Below are 23,266 nucleotides of genomic sequence, written 5' to 3'. Positions count from 1 at the left end.
GTGTTATGCTGCCAGTAACTTTTTCATGTTCGAAGAAACAGATTTCTCTTCCCCTGTCCAATTTGCCTGGATCGGGAGATCTCCTGAATTAGCTCCCCATCCCTTTGGGCTTGGGTCTGAGGTAATTATCCTCGACATTTGGTTTACCCAAGGCACCCCTGTTGCTAAATTGTCCATGCTCAGTCATCAAAGAAGGGAATGGGATGTTATGGGTTGTCATTCTGAGGGTCAATTCATTACTCAATGTCCCACTGCAACTTTCTGGTATGTACAAGTGCTTCTCACTAAATTAGAATATCATCAAAAAGTTAATTTATTTCAGTTCTGCAATACAAAAAGTGAATCTCCTATATTATATCGTCATTACAAACAGTGATCTATTTCAAGTGTTTATTTCTGTTGATAATGGCTTACAGCCAATGAAACCCCAAAAGTCATTATCTCAAATTAGAATCTATAATATAAGGCTGGGAGTGTCACTCTGTCCGAAGCCTTTATAGACTGCGCAAGCGCCGGCGCAGTCTGGACCCCACAGAGTGACGCTCCCAGGAGATTGCGGTATGCGTAAGCACTGAACGCACACCGCGATCTCCAATGGAGAGACAGGGACGTGGCAGGAGGGTGAGTATAAGCTATATTCACTATGGTTGAGCGACTTAGGGTCGGGTTTCACGAAACCCGACTATCTCAAAAGTCGAGTCGAGAGAAATCGGCCGATTAACGCGAAAAGTCAGGCAAAGTCAATGGGAAATCTCTCTCTCCCCTCCGTCCCTGAACAGAAAAGCTAGTGCTAGTGTTACATATTGCAAATCGCTACAGCGCACAAGCGAGAAGATGGCGATAGGTGTCCACGCCCCTAAGACCTATGTCATCACTCTGCCCACGCTCCTTCATTGGCAGAAAAAATGGCGCCAAAGGCGTCATACGAAACGCGACTTTGGCGCGAAGATCGCCGACCGCATGGCCGATCCCACACCAGGATCGGGTTTCATGAAACCTGACTTTGCCAAAAGTCGGCGACTTTTGAATTTGTCCGATCCGTTTCGCTCAAGCCGAATATTCACCTGTCCCGTTCCAGTGCTGCGTGCCGCTCTCTTCCGGGTGCTCTGCCTGTGACGTTCACAGTTCAGTTTAATGCGCGCCGCCCTCTGACTGAACAGTCACAGCCAGAGGACCCGGAACACGGAGCGGCACGCAGCGCTGGAACGGGACAGGTGAATATAGCAAGTGTCGGGGGCCTGAGCTAGCGGCGATACCGGCACCTAACCCTCACAGCGCGTCGGTGTCCCCGCGCTGAGGCCCCCCAGCACTCGGCGCCCAGCGACGATAGGCATGTTATTTTTTTGTTTTATATCTCGCAGCAGCATACGGGGCATATAATACAATGGAGCATCTTATGGGGCCATCAACATTTATGGAGCAGCATACGGGGCATATAGTATGGAGCATCTTATGGGGGCCATAAACCTTTATGGAGCAGTGCACGGGGCATATAGTATGGAGCATCTTATGGGGGCCATAAACCTTTATGGAGCAGTGTACGGGGCATATACTATGGAGCATCTTATGGGGGCCATAAACCTTTATGGGGCAGTGTATGGGACATATACTATGGAGCATCTTATGGGGGCCATCAACCATAATGCAGCAGCACACGGGGCATATACTATGGAGCATCTTATGGGGGCCATCAACCATAATGCAGCAGCATACGGGGCATATACTGTGGAGCATCTTATGGGGCCATCAACCTTTATGGAGAAGCGTATGGGGCATATGGATGGGAGCAGCAAATTACAGAATGGTGGCGCAGGATGGGAGCAGCACATGACAGGATGGGGGCGCAGGATGGCAGCAGCACATGACAGAATAGGGCAGCACATGACAGAACGGGGGTGCAGGATGGGAGCAGCAAATGACAGAATGGAGGCGCAGGATGGGTGCAGCACATGTGAGAATGGGGGCATGGATGGGTGCAGCACATGTCAGAATGGGGGCGCAGGATGGGTGCAGCACATGTGAGAATGGGGGCGCAGGATGGGTGCAGCACATGTCAGAGTGGGGGCACAGGATGGGTGCAGCACATGACAGGATGGGGGCGCAGGATGGAGCAGCTCATGACAGGATGGGGGCGCAGGATGGAGCAGCTCATGACAGGATGGGGACGCAGGATGGAGCAGCACATACCAGGATGGAGAACATATACCAATATAAATGCTCGCCACCCAGGGCGTAGAACGGGTTCAATAGCTAGTACTTTATAACACCAGCTTGAAAAAGGATTTTAAAATCCAAAATATTGGTCCACTGAAATGTATGTTCAGGAAATGCACTTACTTTTACACTTAGGAGCTCTAAACTAGACTTTTTTTTTAGATTCAAGAGCTGACTTATTCGAACTGGACGTTCAAGAGTTGGACTGAACTGCCTATAATTGAGAAATCGGCTCAATATAGGACTAATGTATCTTTTTCTCGAAGGTGAGCGGTCACTTCTGCTATTACATATGTGAAGACATGAAGGATAACAGTCCAAAAGGAAGGACCCTGAACTGGAAGTGTTTGATTTCTCCCATTATGGCTAAGCCAACTCCAGAGAATTTCTGGCATATGACACGTATTGGCACATGATAATACAAGTCTTTCAGATCCAGAACCACCATTTACCAGTCCAAAAAAAGCACCTTTATGGTTGATCTTAAGGATTTCCCAGGCAAGGAAAGAGAAGGAAAAGCCTTCCACCTACCTGGGGGACAGGAGTCAGAGGATTTCTTGCCTTCATTTAAGGGATCCTCGAACATAAAACTTCTACCCTTTTTCCTTAGGTCATTCCATTTATCCTGATCTCTAGAGGGTCTTCTCCAATTATACCTTCTCCTCCAAAAGGATTTTTTATAAGCCGGATTGGACAAATTAGGGAATCCTTTCTTGCAATCTCCAGCTTTCTCCAAAATGTCATCCAAGACGGGGTCAAATAAGTATTCCCCTTTGTATGGGATAGATATGGTTTTGATTTGGTCTGAATACCCCCCGGCCAGCATTTTAACCAAAGAGCTCTATGGGCTGCGTTAGAGAGAGTGCCGCTGATGTAGCCACCAACCTAGCCGAACCTGATGCGAAAGGCAGAAATGCTGCTGCCCCATCAGGGGAATTATGACCAAAATGCTGTCCCTAAAGTAAATAGCAAATTCATAAAAAGAGAACTTGCGCAGGCATGTACAACGGAGGACAGAGAATGAACTTCAATCCAATATTGTAGCCAGCATGCAGCCGGCGGGTAAGGAAAGGGTGAATCAGACACCCAAAAACCCCACCCCTATGGCTGAAGATTGTTCCCTCCAAATTCAGGTGACAGAGTCCCTTTAATTGATCTATCCATTTTTTCTATAGGAAAGCACCGACGCCCCCCTGTACCACCATCTGATGACAACGTAGACAAAAAGGTTTCCAAAGACATATTCCCCCTTTTGACCTGCCGGATTCATCTGAATGTGGGGATAATCTCTGCTGTAGATAAGCCCTGAAAGGCAGTGGCCGCACCTTATAGCGGCAAAATCTGCTGACAGGTTCCCTTTAATGGTTTAAAAAAAGAGAAAATAAATTAATATGTTGGTCACCAGGAAATAAATACAAACCAGACAATTGCTTATTCTTTATTTTTTTATTTTAATAGTGTACAAATGGCAAAACATAACTAAAGTGAAGCATCTTACAGCAACATACAGATATCAGAGTTTGTAGAACTGATTTTCCTTGAACAGCATAGGCGGTGCATTCCGTTGCCAGCAGTGGTTATGCACTCAAAGAAAGGGACAGAATATTACAATATTTAATGGGCTGTCCAAGATGTTTTTATGAAGGGCCACAAAGCAGGAAATGCATTCACTTAATAAACTAACTTATATTCACCTCTCAGCAGTGAAATCACCACCACAACTATGGTGGTCCCGCCAGTCTGTCAACTGCCCTTCAGTATTATTATTCTAACTATGCACCTGTCAGACAGACAATCACAGCAGAGGTCAGGGGCATGGTCGGAAATTCATTACCGCTGGACAGGTCACAATATCCAGTGGGGTCACACTCTGCGAGGGGGGGGGGGGATTTACCAGGTGAGTCAAGCTTATTTTAATATTCAAATGCATTCTGGGCTTCCAAAAAAATAATCTTGGACAACGGCTTTAACGACTAGAACAAAAAGTATTATAAAGGCATGAAAAGGTTAGGAAACTTGACAGCATCATACCACCCATGTTCTGTTAGTGCTGGCTATACTTCTGTTATAAGTGATAATATTAAGCAAAACTTTATGGAAAAAAAGCAAAAATAAAGTCAAGAGATGTCATGAAGATTTATCCAAGAGGGGGAGGGAGTGATCCTGACATCTATAATTAATAAATGTACCACATACCAATGTGTCTGTGAATGACGAGTTCTCATGGTGATATTCATTGTGGAATCCAAAGTACTTTTTTCTTTCTCATAGTGGTAATAAAAGTGTCATTATTTGCCGTATTAAATAGAGCATCGATAATAACCATTTAGTTCTCATTTTACATAAAGGATCTCAAGTTAAAATGCTGTACATCATATACCACAGATATATCCCGTAACGAATTTTAGAATATAAAAATGTTCAGACAACATCCAAGTAAAGAAAGAGAGGTATACTGTGTCTGAGAAGACTCAATTCTCATGTGTACAGAGTTCATAATGTGACAGAGATTCACTCGGAGCTTCCAAGGTAAATCAAAAGGATACATGAAAGCAATTAAATAGAATTTGCATGTGAGACACAGCCAACTAATGGGCAACGCAGGGCAATGACATGAAGTGATTAAAGGGAGTCTGTGAGCAGAAAATGATTGTCGAAACCAAGCACGGGTACTCGATGTACCCTGGCGTGGCTGAGTTGTATGGTGCACCTTCCCGCCTACTTGTTTTCAATCATCCTCCTCTGGCTCCTGTCTAGAGCTGTCCATCAAGGAAGAGGAAGATGGAGATACATGGGAAACAAGTCAAAAGATGCAGAGTGTCGCTCATGGTTTGAACAGTCAATTTCTGCTAACAGGCTACATTTAAGGAAACTTGTTACAGTCAATCATAACAGCAAATGGAGAAAAGTTTCCTAATCCAAAATTAAAATGGCATGTCCAAGATTTTAATAAAAAAAAATGTCCAGCTAGAAGGAGTTGTGATAAAGTAACAAAAAGGCTTATGCTACCTTTAAAAAAAAACAACAAAAACACACTCCTTTGGTCCTGGCAGTCTTTGATGAAATTCCAATTACCCGCACATGACTGCTGCAGCCAATCACTGGCCTCATTAGTCACATGACAGCCATGGTACCACGACTGCTGAAGCCAGTGACTGTTTGCAGTAGTTACATGCCATAGGAGGTCATGACTGCAGGACAGGTAAAGGCTGACGTTGGTGGATTTACCACGTCATTAAAGGTTTTGTTACTTCATCACATCTACTGATATTCAGATATTTTAGTTAAAAAAACCCAGGACAACTGCTTTAAGACAAGAATATGGCAAGTGTGGTCCTGAGCTCCAGCAGTATGCATCGTGCACATTTTCAACATCGTAGATCAGTCACAAACACATCAGCTACAACTTTTTTCCAGGGCATCCTCATCAGAGCCAGCTGACAGGATCATCATGATAAGCAGACAAGGATTCCTAATGGTGCAGTGAAATCTTGGTTCCCAAAAGTGTGACATGGAAAGTAGCGGGTTGGGGGTGGAGAGAAAAAAAAAAAAAATAATTACCCACATTAGCACTGTGAAACCTACATTTAAAACAAAAAAACGAAAAATACAAAAACTATAAATATATACAGGAAATGAAGTCTATAAAGAATGTGAGAAGATGGTCACTGAGGTTTTTTCCTTATTGGTGAAGCTGTAAAGCACCTAAATGATAAACTGGGTGAAGTAGTGTTGTTGATGGTGGACAAATAAAAGCAAACTTACATTCCTTGAAATAAGGAACAAACCAACAAGATTCAGAAGAACCTTTGCTATGTCACCACTGGGAAAATGCCAAGCAAGGCACCATTGGAAATACAGGTTAAGTCGAACAAGTCCTTGTGGAGAGAGAAAAAGCACTAAAAAAAGGGAAAGAAAAAGAAATGGGCAAAAAAAAAAAAAAAAAAAAAAGACTGCTAATCTGGTCGAAAAATCGGAGTCTTTGGTAAAAATTCTATCAAGATGACCTGTGAATAGAAAAAAAGAAAAAAAGTCATCAGCTTTCTACTTCATCTATCATATCAGCAGTACAAAAACGTGACATTTAGTGGCCACTTAAAAGCTATAGAACATTGAATTTCATGGAAAAAAAGGCAAGGAAAGAGGTCAAAACGAGCAAGCAAAAAGTAAACTCTTGAGTCCATTAGTTGTCACTCCACAGCGGGTGTCAGAGTAATAAACAACAACACTGTGAGCTATGAAAAGAGGCATACAAACATATGGTTAAGAGGTCACTAAATCTGTTAACGTAAGCACCAGCTAATTATTAACCGATGATCTAAGTAATACAGTTCATCACGTTTGGATAACAAAACAAAAGGACAATTCCTTTGATAGCACCTTTACAATGAAACTATGCCTTACTGCTAATCATGGCCTTTTTAGAACTAATTAATGGCCTAGTGTCAAGGGGTCTATTGTAGATTTCCCCTTATGAATATTGATTCACTTTAGGAGGGTAATTAATTACAACATGGAATGTAAGGGTTAATCCAGTGCAACAGAGTAAAATGGAGTTCAATACAAACAAGAGAAGAGTTCACTAGGTGATAGAGAAAAACTTTACTTTTTTCATGATCAAATTAATGTTTTAGCCTCATTTCTACCCCCACACCATAAAAAAACTGAGCAGTTTAGTATAGTCATAATCTACAAATAATCAGAATGAATTCTAATACATATATTATATGGTATACACCAGATGAAACTTCTATTTTTATATATGACTATAAATGGATTTTAATTTATACTATTTTAATGGAAGAGGATCTTTTAAAATATATAAAATTATATAAGATATAATAGTCATACAATTCCATGTACGGTTTATACAAGATTAGTAGAATATAATTACACAAAGATTATGTTTGCTTCAAATTTATTTTACAGTCATCAAAACAACCAACAATGGCACCAATTATTAAAACAATCGTTTATCCCGGAATAAACCAGATACCCGGCCAGCTCATAAAGACAAAAGACCGCAAAATACTTTGGTTTCACAAAAAATAACCATTAAAAAGGAGAAGAAAGTCTTTATGTCTCTGATGAATTGTCCTACGAGAGTGAACTTGAATATGGCTATTTAGTATAATGCTATTCAAGCCTCAGACTTGCTGTGCACCCAAAGATGTGCTTATCTTTCTTACAGAATCGAAAATTTCACACCCCATCAATGCACGCCCGAGCGGCTTTATTTTAGCAATTAATTTATTATTTTTCTCAACAGCGCAGTGAACACTTGTCTCCGTGGCCTTCATAACTTTATAAATCAGCCCTACGCTTGACTCTGGGCAATTGTGAACCGTAGAAAATCCTTCCGCTCGGCTGATTAAGCTCTTGACACCTTTACTGATTAATAATCAACGAAAAGAATGAGATCAGAGGCAAAATAAATGATCATTTAATAGAGAGACTCACAAAACAGCCCTTTAACTTACATATTCCATCATGTTATTGGTTTCACATTTCCTTTTGCTCAGTCTCCAGTGCAAGCACAGCTGGAAGAGAGGGATAGTAAAAGAAGAAAAATGAGCTCCGCTGGACTGCGGCACACACATTAGACCATTTATCCACCTTTCATATTTTTTGCCTAACAAAAGCATCTGTTTCCATACTGTGCAATTCAGACTTCGACACTGCGAAGTTGCTCCCTGTGGTACTCACCTTGTGGTATAACCTATTGTTTTCCCATTCCAATAACTTCTCAATCGATCTTCGTGTCTGGAAGACAAATGAGGGACAATTTTACCCTTCAGTAGTTTAAGTGAGATAAAGCAAATAAAAAGAATACATGCACTTTGCAGCTGTTTATTGCATGAGACTATTCATGCTATGGGATAGTGGCTGGGTTTGGGGTGGTCTATGATTTCGTGAAAGGGATCCTGTTAAATAGTAACTCGCACCATAATAGATATATAGTTACAAGGGCAGCAAAGGATCCACTCAAAACAACTTTATGCATCTTAACAGGCCATAAACTTACCTCTATTGGTTCAAAATGACATTTTCGGTAACAGTATATGACATAACTGCATCATTGAAATCACTTAACACTTGGTACATGAACAGTTATACAGCTTGGCATATTTTCTTATATATTTTTTTTTATGGATTTTTTTGTCTACATAGGGAGGCATAAGCTAGTACAAGATAACAGAGGCTCTTTTAGCTCTTAGCTTCGTTTTAGTTCATATATCGTTTATAAGTTATTGGCCATATTGATGGTTTCTCCCAGGGCTGTGGAGTCAGTAAGCCAAACCTCCAACTCAGACTCAATGTCCCCAACTCCTGACTCCACTACCCAGCCTCACTACGGAGCATGTACAAAAAGTGCAGCACAGATTCATCTCCACTAAAAGCCTAGACACTTAGATCAGGAACAGAACAGACATTTATAGGACATTTCATAACTTTCCCAAATTCTTATGAAAACATTTACAAGACATCCTGCATTGCACTGCTGTACCCAATGTATTACATATTTTAGGAGTCTGTATTTTATATCAATAGTAAAAGAATAAAAACTGAAAATGTAGGCCCCTTAAAAAATAGTGAGGAAAGAATGGTTGTAGATGACGAGGAAAAAGCTAACATATTAAACACCTTCTTCTCCACGGTATTCACGGTGGAAAATGAAATGCTAGGTGAAATCCCAAGAAACACTGAAAACCCTATATTAAGGGTCACCAATCTAACCCAAGAAGAGGTGCGAAACCGGCTAAATAAGATCAAAATAGATAAATCTCCGGGTCCGGATGGCATACTAAGAGAACTAAGTAATGTAATAGATAAACCATTATTTCTTATTTTTAGGGACTCTATAGCGACAGGGTCTGTTCCGAAGGATTGGCGCATAGCAAATGTGGTGCCAATATTCAAAAAGGGCTCTAAAAGTGAACCTGGAAATTATAGGCCAGTAAGTCTAACCTCTATTGTTGGTAAAATATTTGAAGGGTTTCTGAGGGATGTTATTCTGGATTATCTCAATGAGAATAATTGTTTAACTCCATATCAGCATGGGTTTATGACAAATCGCTCCTGTCAAACCAATCTAATCAGTTTTTATGAAGAGGTAAGCTATAGGCTGGACCACGGTGAGTCATTGGACGTGGTATATCTCGATTTTTCCAAAGCGTTTGATACCGTGCCGCACAAGAGGTTGGTACACAAAATGAGAATGCTTGGTCTGGGGGAAAATGTGTGTAAATGGGTTAGTAACTGGCTTAGTGATAGAAAGCAGAGGGTGGTTATAAATGGTATAGTCTCTAACTGGGTCGCTGTGACCAGTGGGGTACCGCAGGGGTCAGTATTGGGACCTGTTCTCTTCAACATATTCATTAATGATCTGGTAGAAGGTTTACACAGTAAAATATCGATATTTGCAGATGATACAAAACTATGTAAAGCAGTTAATACAAGAGAAGATAGTATTCTGCTACAGATGGATCTGGATAAGTTGGAAACTTGGGCTGAAAGGTGGCAGATGAGGTTTAACAATGATAAATGTAAGGTTATACACATGGGAAGAAGGAATCAATATCACCATTACACACTGAACGGGAAACCACTGGGTAAATCTGACAGGGAGAAGGACTTGGGGATCCTAGTTAATGATAAACTTACCTGGAGCAGCCAGTGCCAGGCAGCAGCTGCCAAGGCAAACAGGATCATGGGGTGCAATAAAAGAGGTCTGGATACACATGATGAGAGCATTATACTGCCTCTGTACAAATCCCTAGTTAGACCGCACATGTAGTACTGTGTCCAGTTTTGGGCACCGGTGCTCAGGAAGGATATAATGGAACTAGAGAGAGTACAAAGGAGGGCAACAAAATTAATAAAGGGGATGGGAGAACTACAATACAGAGATAGATTAGCAAAATTAGGATTATTTAGTCTAGAAAAAAGACGACTGAGGGGCGATCTAATAACCATGTATAAGTATATAAGGGGACAATACAAATATCTCACTGAGGATCTGTTTATACCAAGGAAGGTGACGGGCACAAGGGGGCATTCTTTGCGTCTGGAGGAGAGAAGGTTTTTCCACCAACATAGAAGAGGATTCTTTACTGTTAGGGCAGTGAGAATCTGGAATTGCTTGCCTGAGGAGGTGGTGATGGCGAACTCAGTCGAGGGGTTCAAGAGAGGCCTGGATGTCTTCCTGGAGCAGAACAATATTGTATCATACAATTATTAGGTTCTGTAGAAGGACGTAGATCTGGGGATTTATTATGATGGAATATAGGCTGAACTGGATGGACAAATGTCTTTTTTCGGCCTTACTATGTTACTATGTTAGGGTGGCCACAAGTGATACTTTCACTTTTCTTACATAAAAAGAACAGTTACAACTGATTATAGGATTTGCCCAAGAATCTATGGCCTAAAAGGATCATGGCAACGAATGTACCGGTAACTAAAAGGGTAAAACCAAACTGATAAATGGTCACAAAATCTAAACACAAGAATGTGAAACTGGTATGGTACATACAATAAATTCTGATTAGTGCTGGTAAAAATCACTAACACTGTGAACCAGAAAACAATATATATATATTAAAAATAAAAAAAAAATTGAAGTGCAGTGAAACTGGAAAAAACAAAACAAAAACAACAACCCTGCAATCCTGACATTGATTTTTGGGAATCGTTTTTACAAAGTACAGTACATTATGCGGTGAAAATGAACTGGCATTATGATTCTTCTCTTCAGTACGATTACAGCGATAAACTTGTCCAGTTTTTTTTTTTATGAGAAAAAAAAAAAAAGAAAAAGTCAGAAATTTGATTGTGTTGCAATTTTCTGAAACCCATAACGCTTTCACTTTTTGGTCAATAGAGCTGTGAGAGCGTTTATTTTCTGCAGTGTGAGAAAACTTTTATTTATACCATTTGGGGATCAAGACATTTTGATTGCTTATGGCAGCATTTTTCACAGTATTGCAGTAACCCCCCCCCCCAACAAAAAAAAAAAAATCCCCGCAAGTTTGGGGTTTTGAATATTACGGTATTTATTTTTTGTTTGTTTACATTATTTATTGATCTAGTTATTTAATTTATACTTTGATAGTGTAAACATTTCGGGGTGCAGCGATGCCACATTTGTATTTATCTTTCATTTTAATAGGAGAAAAAGAAAAGGGGTCATTTGAACTTTTGTTTTTCTCTACACTTTTCATTAGATTTGTTAGTCGCTTTAGGGTACTTGAACCTACCTTGCAACCTACCTGGCTACAGGCAGGGTTTCAAGGTAGCTCCATATTGACAGACACAAAAGGTCTTAAACAGACGATTACGTCTGATAGGCGCATCATTCTATGCACCTCTTTGCCAGCGTGATGTTAATGCTGCTGCCGGAGTTTGACAGCGGCATTTAACAGGTGAACAGTCACAGGCAGAGCTCCACTCCGTCAGAGACTGTTACGGGCAGGTCCTAGCAATAGTAAAGTTAAGCAGTTCCCCCATACACATTAGATGAAGGTGGACAGAACCGGTCAACTACACTGATGGGCATGAAAGCCTCCTGACTTTCAGTCAGAATTTCAGCAGCCAATCTTTTCATTTTCAAGGGAGATTACCAGTTGCTTGTGGTTTCAGGCAGCAGTTTGCTCTGTTGAAAACACATGAATGTTCGACCAAGCACTACTGTGTATGGGGAAGTTGGTAGAAATGGCCGTCTGCCAAGTGAGCGTTTGGCCAACAGCCACCTCTGTATGGAGCCAGCTTTACACAGACGATAAATTGTCTGCTGGTGCCTTCATACCAAAGATCTGACAATCAAGATGGAATACTGATCAGAAAGATTAAGACACTTTGGCCCAGCTTGATTTTTAATGTTTCTACAATTTTCTGGAGTAATTTGCAACATTTTAGTGGCTTTAGAATTTGCACCTTATTCTCTATACATGCTCCTCTTTATAAAATTGTTCTTAGTCTTTTTTTTCCCCCTCTAGACAACCTTTATCCAGATATTTCATACAGATTCATGAATGGCGAATTCTACCAAAATTTCTCCAAAAAAAATGTTTTGGGTGCAACTCATCCCAGTTCTTTCTTGGAGTAAGGATTTTTTATGTTTAAAAGTCACAAAACTGCTTAAAAACATACAAAAAAAGCTCTTTATTTTGCACAATATTCATGAAGTGCGCCATTTTGAAAACTTTGATGCAGAACAAAAAAAACCTCAGCAAACACAAGACAAAATAAATTTCAAGAAACTGCAAATGATGGATTCGGCTCTTAATGTGGGCTAGAAAAATTGTAATAATTAGTGACCTGAATAATGACAGTCACTTGCATGTTCAGGCAACAAAGAAATAAATAACCTCACCAACTATTTGAACCAGATTAGTCTGCAGTGGGTCATACAAATTGCGGGTAATTTCCAAATAAAGGTTGGATTAAATAGTTATATTGTTTAAGCCAACGGTTATATCGGCATTTTCAGAAACACCATAAAGCTTACACTTATTCTACACACAGAGGCAAAGCTTCAGAATTTTCTCAGTCTTCTATGCTGTCGTTTCCTTTATAACCATTAATCCATACAGAAGGATTTCATAAACCAAGTCCGTTTTCTTTCCATTCTTGCATGTAGCATAGCCCACAATGGCTTGTTTAGATGCGGGAGCATCACAGGAGACTAGACCAGAGAGGATAAATCATGATGCCAGGTGTTGAAAGCCAGCAAAAGCTGCAGGTGCAAAGTGACAGCTCAGCCGTGGGTGCAGCTGCAGGGTGGGATGAGAAAGGGCGACCCCGTACTGCACCACACTGATGGCAGCAACAAACAAGTCCCATGTAAAGCTGCATCACTGCCTCCAACCCTGGAGGGGTTTCCTCACATTACCAAAGCAGCAAGGAACTTTTCATATTTCTCTGCCCGACATTAATATGCAATCAAGTCCACTAAATAACTACAGTTCGCCTGCAATAAAAACATTATCAGGGCGATTACCAATTAGAGCTCAATTGAACTGAATAGCTAACAAATAGCTAACGGGACTCCTGGGCTCTTGAGAGATAGTTTGCTGGAGTGGGAACCTAAGAGTTTACTTTGGACATGAGTGTCACTTTTTATATTACATTCATTATGTGAGCATTTCTGGAAAGTGAAACCGTGCCCCGAGCTGACAAAGATCAGCAGACCCTGCTTGTTTTTTTGTAAAGATCGCCTTTTAGAGGCTGTTCCCCTTTTAAATGAAAATGGGGCTGCAGCTATGGTCACACTTTGTGTTAATTTAGTTGCCAGTCAGCTTCAAATCAAAAGAAAATAAGGCTGCGGAGTGTAATTAACATTCAGTTCAGTCGTTTTGTCCCTTGTCTAGCCCCAAGCTTTGTTCAAATTGCCATCTGAATGCTGAAGGCTGGAGGGAAATCGATTTGATTCTAATCGCACCATGAAAAGAACATGATCTAACTGCTTTCAGCCCTCCGTAAATCTGTACTGGGTCTTTAGCACAATGTAACTTCCAATTTAGAAAGCACTGAATGTCTCGTCAATGACTTTGTGAAGGGGTAAGACGAGGAGAAAAAAAAAAAAAGTTGGGGTGGGGGTAAGAGGGGTGGACAAAAAAAAAAAAGGCGATAAAAAAAACGAACAAGGAGCAGACATAAAAATTCCAATAGTTGTTTAAGCATTACAGTTCATTTGCATCACAGCAAACCTGAAAAGGGCTGACCCCTTAAACCGCCTCTCAAGTCTATGAAGTTGTAGGGTTGACAAGCTTATATTGACAGAAGCTCATTGACTCTGAAAGGCTACTCTATCAATGGTGCACGACGGCAATAGGTTCTAGGCTGAGCAGGCATCTGCCCGCCCTCCTGCTGCTGAATCAATGGCACAGGGTTAATACATTAAAATCCTAAATGTCACTTTAGCACTACTTGCTTATAAAGGATTAGGGGTGCACCTTTCATTTTTAAATTTTTGCACTTTGTTTTAAGGATCCCATGTGACAACAAAGAAATGCCTTGGGATCACCTAAAAACACTCAATGCCTTTCTTTCACTTCTTGATGGATTGCAAAGATGGGGATCCCAATGGTACCATTATAAATGTCTACGGTCATTGTGAAAATCCTGCATTTGCCATTATTTCTATACTACTCCAATGAATCATAGACCAATGCCTTTCTGTACACTAGTTTATCAGAAACATTACTACAGACCCACTGGTGCTCCCCGATATGGAAAGACAGCTTCAGCAAGGCAGAAGTGAAGACCAAGAATTCTTTACTGGAAACAATACAAGGAAACAGGACTTCATAATTCCAGGCCGTGAGCTGGAGATCAGACCGCAGAGCACATCATTACGCATTTTCATTTTTCTCAGTGACAGGTGAAAGTAAAAAGCTCCTGCACGTGCAGCCTAATTAATCTCTGCACTTGACATGTCACTGGTTCCCAGCACAAGGCAGGTGACAGCGCACAAAAACATAAAAGGGCACTTCATTGGAAAGTAATATTTTTAGCTCACAACAATGGCACATTTATAGACACAAAGACAATGGAGGAAAGTCCGGCATGAAAGAATAGTGTAGACAGAGACGCTTCTGCAAGAACAAGATTACCGTAACGAAAATTACAAAAAAAACGTTAAAATAAGTCTAGACTCAAAACATAAAAAGAGGAAAGAGCAAGTCATAACAGAAGGTGAAAGGCTAAATATTTTGTCTAATCTAAATACATTTAAGTCATCACAAATTCTTCATACGAGGGCATTATGACTTTAAGGGAACCTGTCACCAGTTTTTTTGCCTATCAACTAAAAATATCATCGGCTACGTTCACATTAGCGTCTTGCGGTGGTGCGTCGGGCGCCACCGCGGCGGCGCATGCGCCATGCGCCCCTATATTTAACATGGGGGCGCATGGACATGCGTTTGCATGCGTTTTGTGATGCATGCGTCTTTTTTGCCACAAGTGTTAGTGCGCAGAGGACGCAGCAAGATGCATTTTTTTGCGTCCAAAATCCGGCAAAAAAAGGACGCATGCGTCGCAAAACTATGCGTTTTGCATGCGTTCTTGTTTGCGTTGTGTCGCCGACGCAGCAGCGCACAATGCAAATGTGAACGTAGCCTAATAGAGTGTGAGATATACATTCCCCAACTACTTGTGAAACCCCCCCCCCAAGCCCCCATGAATCCCCCATAAGAACCTTTTATATTGCTCCTGCGCTGTTGGAAATATCCTTGGTCCGGTCCGATGGGCGTTGGTTCTGGCCCCTCTCACCACCCCAAATTGGCGTGCTGTATGCAATCCGTTCTGTGAATAGAGTGATTCGCATACAGGTCCTGCACGTGGGCAAAGCCAAAAAGCATTAGTGCGCATGCTCCGGAAGTACTACGTCCCTGAAGTCTTTCGTGGTGTTCCGGGATGTAGTTTACCGCTGCATGCGTACTAATGCTTTTCGGCTTTGCCCGCAGTTGGGCAAAGCATACTGCGCACGCGCAGAAGGCAATTTGAAGGCGCACGTGCGGGACCTGTACGCGAACAACGCTATTCACAGAGCGGATTGCGTACAGCACGTCGATTTAGGGTTGGGGCCAGAACCAACACCCATCGGACCGGACTGAGGATATTTCCATACAGCGCAGGAGCAATATAAAAGGTTCTTATGGGGGATTCATGGGGAGTCGGGGGGTTTTACAAGTAGTTGGGGAATGTATAGCTTCACACTCTATTAGATGATATTTTTAGTTGATAGGCAAAAAAAACTGGTAACAGGTTCCCTTTAAATGTAAACCACTGAGATGCCAAAACAGCAGACCCTCCCTCCCCAAGTGACCCCATTTTGGAAATTAGACCACTCAAGGAATTAATCCAGGGGTGTATTGAACATTTTAAACCCACAGGCGATTCACAAAACTTCATAACATTTAGATGTGAAAACAAAAAATGGCATCAAGATTGCTTCAGGCTTCGCCATCAAATCTGCATGGCAAAAACGCACTAAATCTGCATAAGCCATAATAGGAGAAAATGTACCCCATACTTTATTACCAAACCTGGCAGTAAACCAAGAACGGTCAAGAGATGAGCTGTGGTTGACCATTTAGGTGGCACAGACACTGCTTCCGTTAACCCATTAATAGCAAAATATATCTCAGTAGGCTGTATAAGTGCAAGGAGAGCAGCAAATAATCAAATGCTGCAGCAGCATAAAATCTTCTCTGCACCGCCCTCCCTTGTGTTATCATCAACTCCAGGTTTCCTCTATGCATAAGAGGGTAACCCTTTCCTTCCGTCTTGCATCCAGATTTTTTTTTCCCTGTGTTGTGTGTCCTATGCTGAAGGTGTGTTAAGAGTTAAATGGGTTTTCACACAAAAATTACATTTTAATCAATTGATATTGGAATAATAGTAAGTCCCACAATGGGATGTGTTTAAATAAAATGTTCCTGTGCCGAGATAATCTTGTAAATGTGCCCCTGCTGTGTACTTTGTAATGGCCATGTCTGACTGTACAGGAACATGGTCTGATCATACCATTGCTCCTGGGCAGGAGGACGCAAAAGAGTATACAGACAGAAATACATGGGATGGCAGCTGCTGCTTTTTGTGACTTAATACATTTCCCTGCCTGTTTAAAACCAATGTTACCTCAGAGAACAAAAAGGTCTTACCCCACAGAAAGAATCAGTTGCAATTCCATGCAGTCCTGTCTGTATGTGCTCTTTTGTTTCCATTCAGCCAAGAGCCCCCACATAAATGGCAGGTACAAGTAAATTGCAAGCGAGATTAAATTCCTTCATTGCAAAGGACATTATTGCCCTGATACTGGGTCAGCAAAGAACTAAACTTATTAAATACTTACCGTATATACTCGAGTATAAGCCGACCCCCCTAATTTTGCCACAAAAATCTGGGAAAACTTAATGGCTCGAGTATAAGCCTAGGGTGGGAAATGCAGCAGCTACCGGTAAATGTCAAAAATAAAAATAGATACCAATAAAAGTAAAATTAATTGAGACATCAGTAGGTTAAGTGTTTTTGAATATCCATATTGAATCAGGAGCCCCATATAATGCTCCATATAGTTCATTATGGCCCTATAAGATGCTCCATACAAAATACGCCCCATATAATCCTGCATAAAGGTTAATAATGGCCCCATAAGATGTTCCATAGACACATTTGCCCAATATAATGCTGCACAAATGTTGATTATGGCCCCATAAGATGCTCCATACAGACACTTGCCCCATATAATGCTGCACAAACGTTATGGCCCCATACAGACCCTTGCCCCATATAGTGCTGCACAAATGTTATGGCCCCATATAATGCTGCACAAACATTATGGGCCCATACAGCGCTGCACAAACATTATGGGCCCATACAGAGCTGCACAAACGTTATGGGCCCATACAGAGCTGCACAAACGTTATGGCCCCATACAGACCCTTGCCCCATTTGCTGTGATAAAAAAAAAAAAAACCAAAACCAAAAAAAAAACCCAAAAAAAAAACCACATACTCACCTCTCCGTCGCTCAGGCCCCCGGCACTTTCAATATTCACCTGCTCCTCGTTACGGCGCCGCTCCGTTTTCAGCGTCTTCTGCACTGACGTTCAGGCAGAGGGCGCGCACTAAGCACGTCATCGCGCCCTCTGACCTGAGCGTCACTGCAGAAGATGGAGCGGCGCCGGAACGAGGAGCAGGTGAATATCGTGCAGCACTCCCCTCCCTGTTATACTCGCCTGCTCCTGGGGCTGTGCAGTCCCTGATTCCCCGGCGCTGCAGCTTCTTCCTGTACTGAGCGGTCACAGTTACTGCTCATTACAGTAATGAATATGCGGCTCCACCCCCATGTGACCGCTCACTACAGGAACAAGCTGGGGCGCCAGGGACCGTGCCAGGAGCAGGTGAGTAATTAGACAGCCCCTGCTCCCCCCTCCCCTGCCGAACCCTTTTTAGGGACCACCTCACATTTGAAGTCACTTTGAGGGGGTCTATATGATAGAAAATACCCAAAAGTGACACCATTCTAAAAACTGCACCCCTCGGGGTATCTGCACACGTTGCGGATTTTGCTGCGGATTCGCAGCAGTTTTCCCTGAGTTTACAGTACCATGTAAACCTATGAAAAACAAAATCCACAGTACACACGCTGCGGAAAAAAAAGTAGCGTTTATTCCACAGCATGTCAATTCTTTGTGCGGATTCCGCAGTGGTTTACACCTGCTCCACAATAGGAATCCGCAGGTGTAAAAGTGCAGGTGAAATCCGCACAAAATCCACCCAAAAAAAGCGGTAAAACCGCAGGTAATCCGCAGTGCGGTTTACCTGCGGATTTACCAAAATCAGTCCGGAAAAATCAGTACCACTTTCCGCAACATGTGCACGTGGCCACAAGGTGCTCAAAACCACATTCAAGAAGTTTATTAACCCTTCAGGTTCTTCACAGGAATTTTTGGAATGTTTAACAAAAAATGAATATTTAACTTTTTTTTCCCACAGAGTCAGTTTTTTTCTATTTCCCCAAGTGTAACAGGAGAAATTAGACCCCAAAAGCTGTTGTGCAATTTGTCCTGAGTATGCTGATATGTGGGGGTAGACCACTGTTTGGGCGCAGCTCGGAAGGGAAGAAGCGCCGTTTGACTTTTTCATCACAAAATTGGCTGGAATGGAGATCGGAAACCATGGTGAGTTTGGAGAGCCCCTGATGTGCTTAAATAGTGGAAACCCCGCACAAGTGACACTATTTTGGAAACTAGACCCCCCCATGGAACTTATCTAAGGCTTTGTGCACATGATGCGGATCCGCAGCAGTTTTCCATGCGGTGTACAGTACAATGTTAACCTATGGAAAACAAAAACCGCAGTGCACATGCTGCGGAAAATTCCGCGCGGAAACGCTGCGGAAAAAAAGAAGTAGCATGTCACTTCTTTCTGCGGATTCCGCAGCGGTTTTCAACCTGCACCAAAAGGAAAGTGCAGTTGAAAACCCGCAGAGGAATCCGCGGAAGAAACCGCGTGAAAATCCGCAGTGAAAACCGCAGTGGTTTTGAACCCCCATACTTCACAGAAGTTCACAAAGTAGAGCCGTAAAAATAACAAAAAAAAAAAAAAAAAATCAATAAAAAAAAATCATTTTTTCCACAAAAATGATCTTTTCGCCACAGTGTTTTTTTTTACCAAGGGTAACAAAAGTTGTTGCGCAAATTTTCTTGAGTACGTTGATACCCCATATGTAGGGGAATACTACTTTTGAGGTACAGTGCAAAGCTGAGAAGGGAAGAGGCGCCATATTGGAGTTCAGATTTTGCTGGAATGGTTTGATGATGGCATGTCACATTGGCAGAGCCCATGAGGTGCCAGAACAACAGAAACCCCCTATTTGTGAACTCATTTTACAAACTACACTCCCAATGAAGTCATCCACGGGTGCAGTGATCATATTAACACCACATCTGCCTCACAGAATTTTATACCACTGAACGGTGAAGAAAGAATAAGTTACATTTCTACCACCAAAATGTTTTAGCCCCAAGTTTTTAAGTTTTCTAAGGGCTAATAGGAAATTTTTTTTTTACAACAAACTGAGGTCCCTTTTTTCCCTGAGTGCGCCAATACCCTACATGTAATCGGAAATATTTTTCAGGCACAGTGCAAAGCTCAGAAGGAAAGGAGCGCCAGATTTTATTGTTATCGTTTGCAGGTGCCATAACCAACTGGGAGAGACCATAAGGTCCCGGAACAGCAGAACCTCCCACAAGTGACCACAATTTACGAACTACACCTCTCAATTAAGTAATCTAGGGATGCAGTGATCATATTGACTCCATGGGTGTTTCACAGAATTTTATACCATTGGGAAGTAAAGATAAAATAACTACATTTTTGCCACCAAAATTATTGTTCTAGCCAAAGATTTAACATGTTCACACAAGAAGTGGGTAAAAATGGCACCAAAATTTGTCCCATAATTTCTACTGAACATGGCAATAACCCATATGTGGCTGTACAGTACTGCTTAGCCATACAGAAACACTCGGGAGGAAGGAAGCATTAAATTAACTATTCAAGTGAACGGGTGTGTGCACATGTCAGTGTGTTTCCATGGACTGTGTCCGTGAGGAAAATACACTGACATGCCAATTTTTCGCTGCTGTCCATGTCAGCACGGGCCACAAAACGTCCCGAACATATGCATAACACACATGGATGTCATCTATGTGACATGCATCAGAGCCGGGGAAGAAGCGTTACAGTAAGCGCTGTTCCTCGTTGTTGGGTACTGACCACGGCTCTCATCATCCTCCCAAGATCTGCCAGCAATCGGCGCAAGCAAGGGAGAATGATGAGAGTTACATTTAAGTGATAAAAGCCGGAGGCAACCTCTATGACGTCACCCCCAGTCACTGACGCTGCGTTCCCAGCAACTCAATCACCAGTGGTTTTCAGCCGGGACGGCCGCATCTTGGCACCGTCTAGGTTGAAAACTTATTATCCCCCATACATGGATTACGGCGTGGGATACGACGGACAGGTATGGTATATTGTTGTTTTTTTATTTTTATTACAGGACATCAAGGGCTTCGGTGGAATTAGGCGAGGTCATAAGTATGGTTTAACTGAGAATATTAAAAGGAGTCTGTCATTATTTCAATTAACTGACTTTATTCTGGCTGTGTGTTTATTTACCATACAACTAAAGGATCAGTAATGCATAGGTGTCTCATAGACACTTCTCCATTACTAAGCCATGGGTTTGATGTCACCTGACAATATAAAGGTGACATCAACCCCACAAATATGAACCCGAATATGAAGAGCCGGGCAAAGATGTGCCCTTTCTGTGGAGTTACAGGCTACTATTTTTAGGCTGGGGGGTTAATATCCATGGCCCCTTACCAGCCTGAGAATACCAGTCCCCCATTTGTGAGCTGCTTGTCAAAAAATGGGGGGAACCCATATTGCAAAAAAATAGTTTTTGCATCGCCACATTTTGAGAGCTATAATTTTTCCATATTTTGGCCCACAGAGTTAGGTGAGGGCTTGTTTTTTTGCGGGACGAGTTGATGTTTTTATTTGTACCATTTTTGGTGCACATGGCATTTTTTGATCGCTTTCTATTCCGATTTTTGGGAGGAAGAATGAACAAAAACCAGCGTTTATATAGTTACGTGTGTAGTAAAATTGATAAGGCAGTTTTATTCTTCAGGTCAGTACGATTACAGCAATGCCTCTATTTTTTATGTTTTGGTGCTTTTATACAATATAAACAACTTAAAATTATTTTTGCATCACTTTATTCTGAGAGCTAATAACTTAGTTTTCCGCTGATGGAGCTGTATGGCAGCTTGTTTTTTGTGGGACAAGATGATGTTTTCAGCGGTACCATGCATATTTATATCCATCTTTTTGATCGTGTGTTATACCACTTTTTGTTCGACGGTATGATAAAAAACAAGGCAAACAAAGCTTTATTTTTTATGGTGTTCTCTAAAGGGGTTAACTAGTGGGACAGTTTTATAGGTCGGGACGATGCGGACGCGGCAATATCAAATATGTGTACTTTTATTGTTTAGATTTTTTTTTTATTCAAATATTTATTTAGTGAGAATATATTGATTTTTTTATCTTTTTTTTTTTTTTAATATTTTTACAATGATTTAAAAAAAAAAATAAAATAAAATAATTCTACTTTCTAACTTTTTTACTTTGTCCCACTAAGGGACAATCATTTTTTGCAGGCTGATCGCTTCTATAGCCTACAGATGAAGCAGCATCTGATTGCTATGGAAGCTGTCAGTTCTGCACTGACAGGGAGACTTACTGATCATGCACTGTGCATGACCAACAAGCTTCCTTTCTCTGGTGACCCGGATGTCATCACAAAGACATCCGCTGAGCATGGCAACGATCAGGAACTCGCGTCATGCTGCAGGGTCTCAGATCCAAAGGCAGAGGGGCTGTCAGCCCTGTGCCAGCTTCCGAAATGCTGTGGTCGTGTTCGATCGGGGGTTAAAGTGCCGGGAGCGGTCTGTGACCGCTCCTGGCACTTAGTACCAGGTGTCAGCTGTCAGAATCAGCTGACACCTGGCGGCGATCGCCCACGCACACCCCGTGTGCGCGGACGATCGCTCAGACTTAATATTTAGTCCATGGTTAAATAAGCCTGGGTCACAAGGACAGAATATTACGTCTGATGTCAGAAAGGGGTTAATCAACACCATAAATTTTATATAAAGACGTTCAGACATAGTTGGCACCAAAATCACTATACACCAGTGTTATAAATACATCCTACATTTTTGTATTACAGCATAGAGAAAGATTCAGAATTATTACTTACTCTTTTACTGAGACATACGACTGGCCACATACTACATCCCAGCGTGCAGCAGCAACACAGACACCCACATAGCAGCCATCGAACATTTATTGGAAGATTCTTTTTAAGACAACTATTGACTCGGTTAATACTAGATTTAAATTCTTCTGGTGCTACCTGGAAGTATAAATAAAATAATTAGATATTAGATTATGAAATCATTAAAACTTCACATATTTGTGAGGAATGAACACTTACTTTTCCAGTTAGGGATGACGGGAATTCTGCTTCAAACTTGTTGCTAAGACCAAACCTACAAAGAAAAAAAAAAGTAAACCAATGTTTTCTTGTCAGAACGGTTTGCAGCACACTGAAAACTGAAGATCACAACATTAAACCTTTGGGCGATTAGGTTGAGGCAGAGTACACAGATAAAAAAGCTCAGTTTTATTTCTAGAAATAATAAAAATTGTCCTGGGTTGCAATGTTGTGCCAGTAATGTAAATCTGGGTGGGCACATCCATCACATCTTTTTAGAAAGCAGTTGTGGACGTACAGATGTGGACCAACATAGTACCATGACCAGGTGCCTTCAAGTGGCATCACTATGCAGGCAGAACATCTAACAGGTGCCCAAAGCTAAAGGCACTGGTGGAACCTGGGTTACTTTTCATTGTAATTCTGCCTCTAATGGTAATGACTGAGAATTGGTCTCTATGGATCA

General features: G+C 41.6%; 1 protein-coding gene across 1 annotated transcript in view; it reads right to left on the bottom strand.

The window, feature by feature from the left end:
* Window positions 1-3,645: 3,645 nt before the first annotated feature.
* The window catches only part of CHIC2 (cysteine rich hydrophobic domain 2), a 54,964-nt gene continuing 35,343 nt past the window's right edge, over window positions 3,646-23,266 (bottom strand). The window contains exons 2-6 of the mRNA XM_069744471.1: window positions 22,801-22,855; window positions 22,564-22,719; window positions 7,921-7,977; window positions 7,695-7,754; window positions 3,646-6,221 (exon numbers count right to left, since the gene is read on the bottom strand). Of these exons, the coding sequence (XP_069600572.1) occupies window positions 6,171-6,221; window positions 7,695-7,754; window positions 7,921-7,977; window positions 22,564-22,719; window positions 22,801-22,855 (379 nt within the window). The 3' untranslated portion in view covers window positions 3,646-6,170. The remainder of the gene's footprint in view (window positions 6,222-7,694; window positions 7,755-7,920; window positions 7,978-22,563; window positions 22,720-22,800; window positions 22,856-23,266) is intronic.

Source organism: Ranitomeya imitator, chromosome 1, assembly GCF_032444005.1.
Source record: "Ranitomeya imitator isolate aRanImi1 chromosome 1, aRanImi1.pri, whole genome shotgun sequence".
NCBI lineage: Eukaryota > Metazoa > Chordata > Amphibia > Anura > Dendrobatidae > Ranitomeya > Ranitomeya imitator.
The sequence above is the reverse complement of the archived record's forward strand: the minus strand, read 5'-3'. Positions and strand labels throughout refer to the sequence as shown.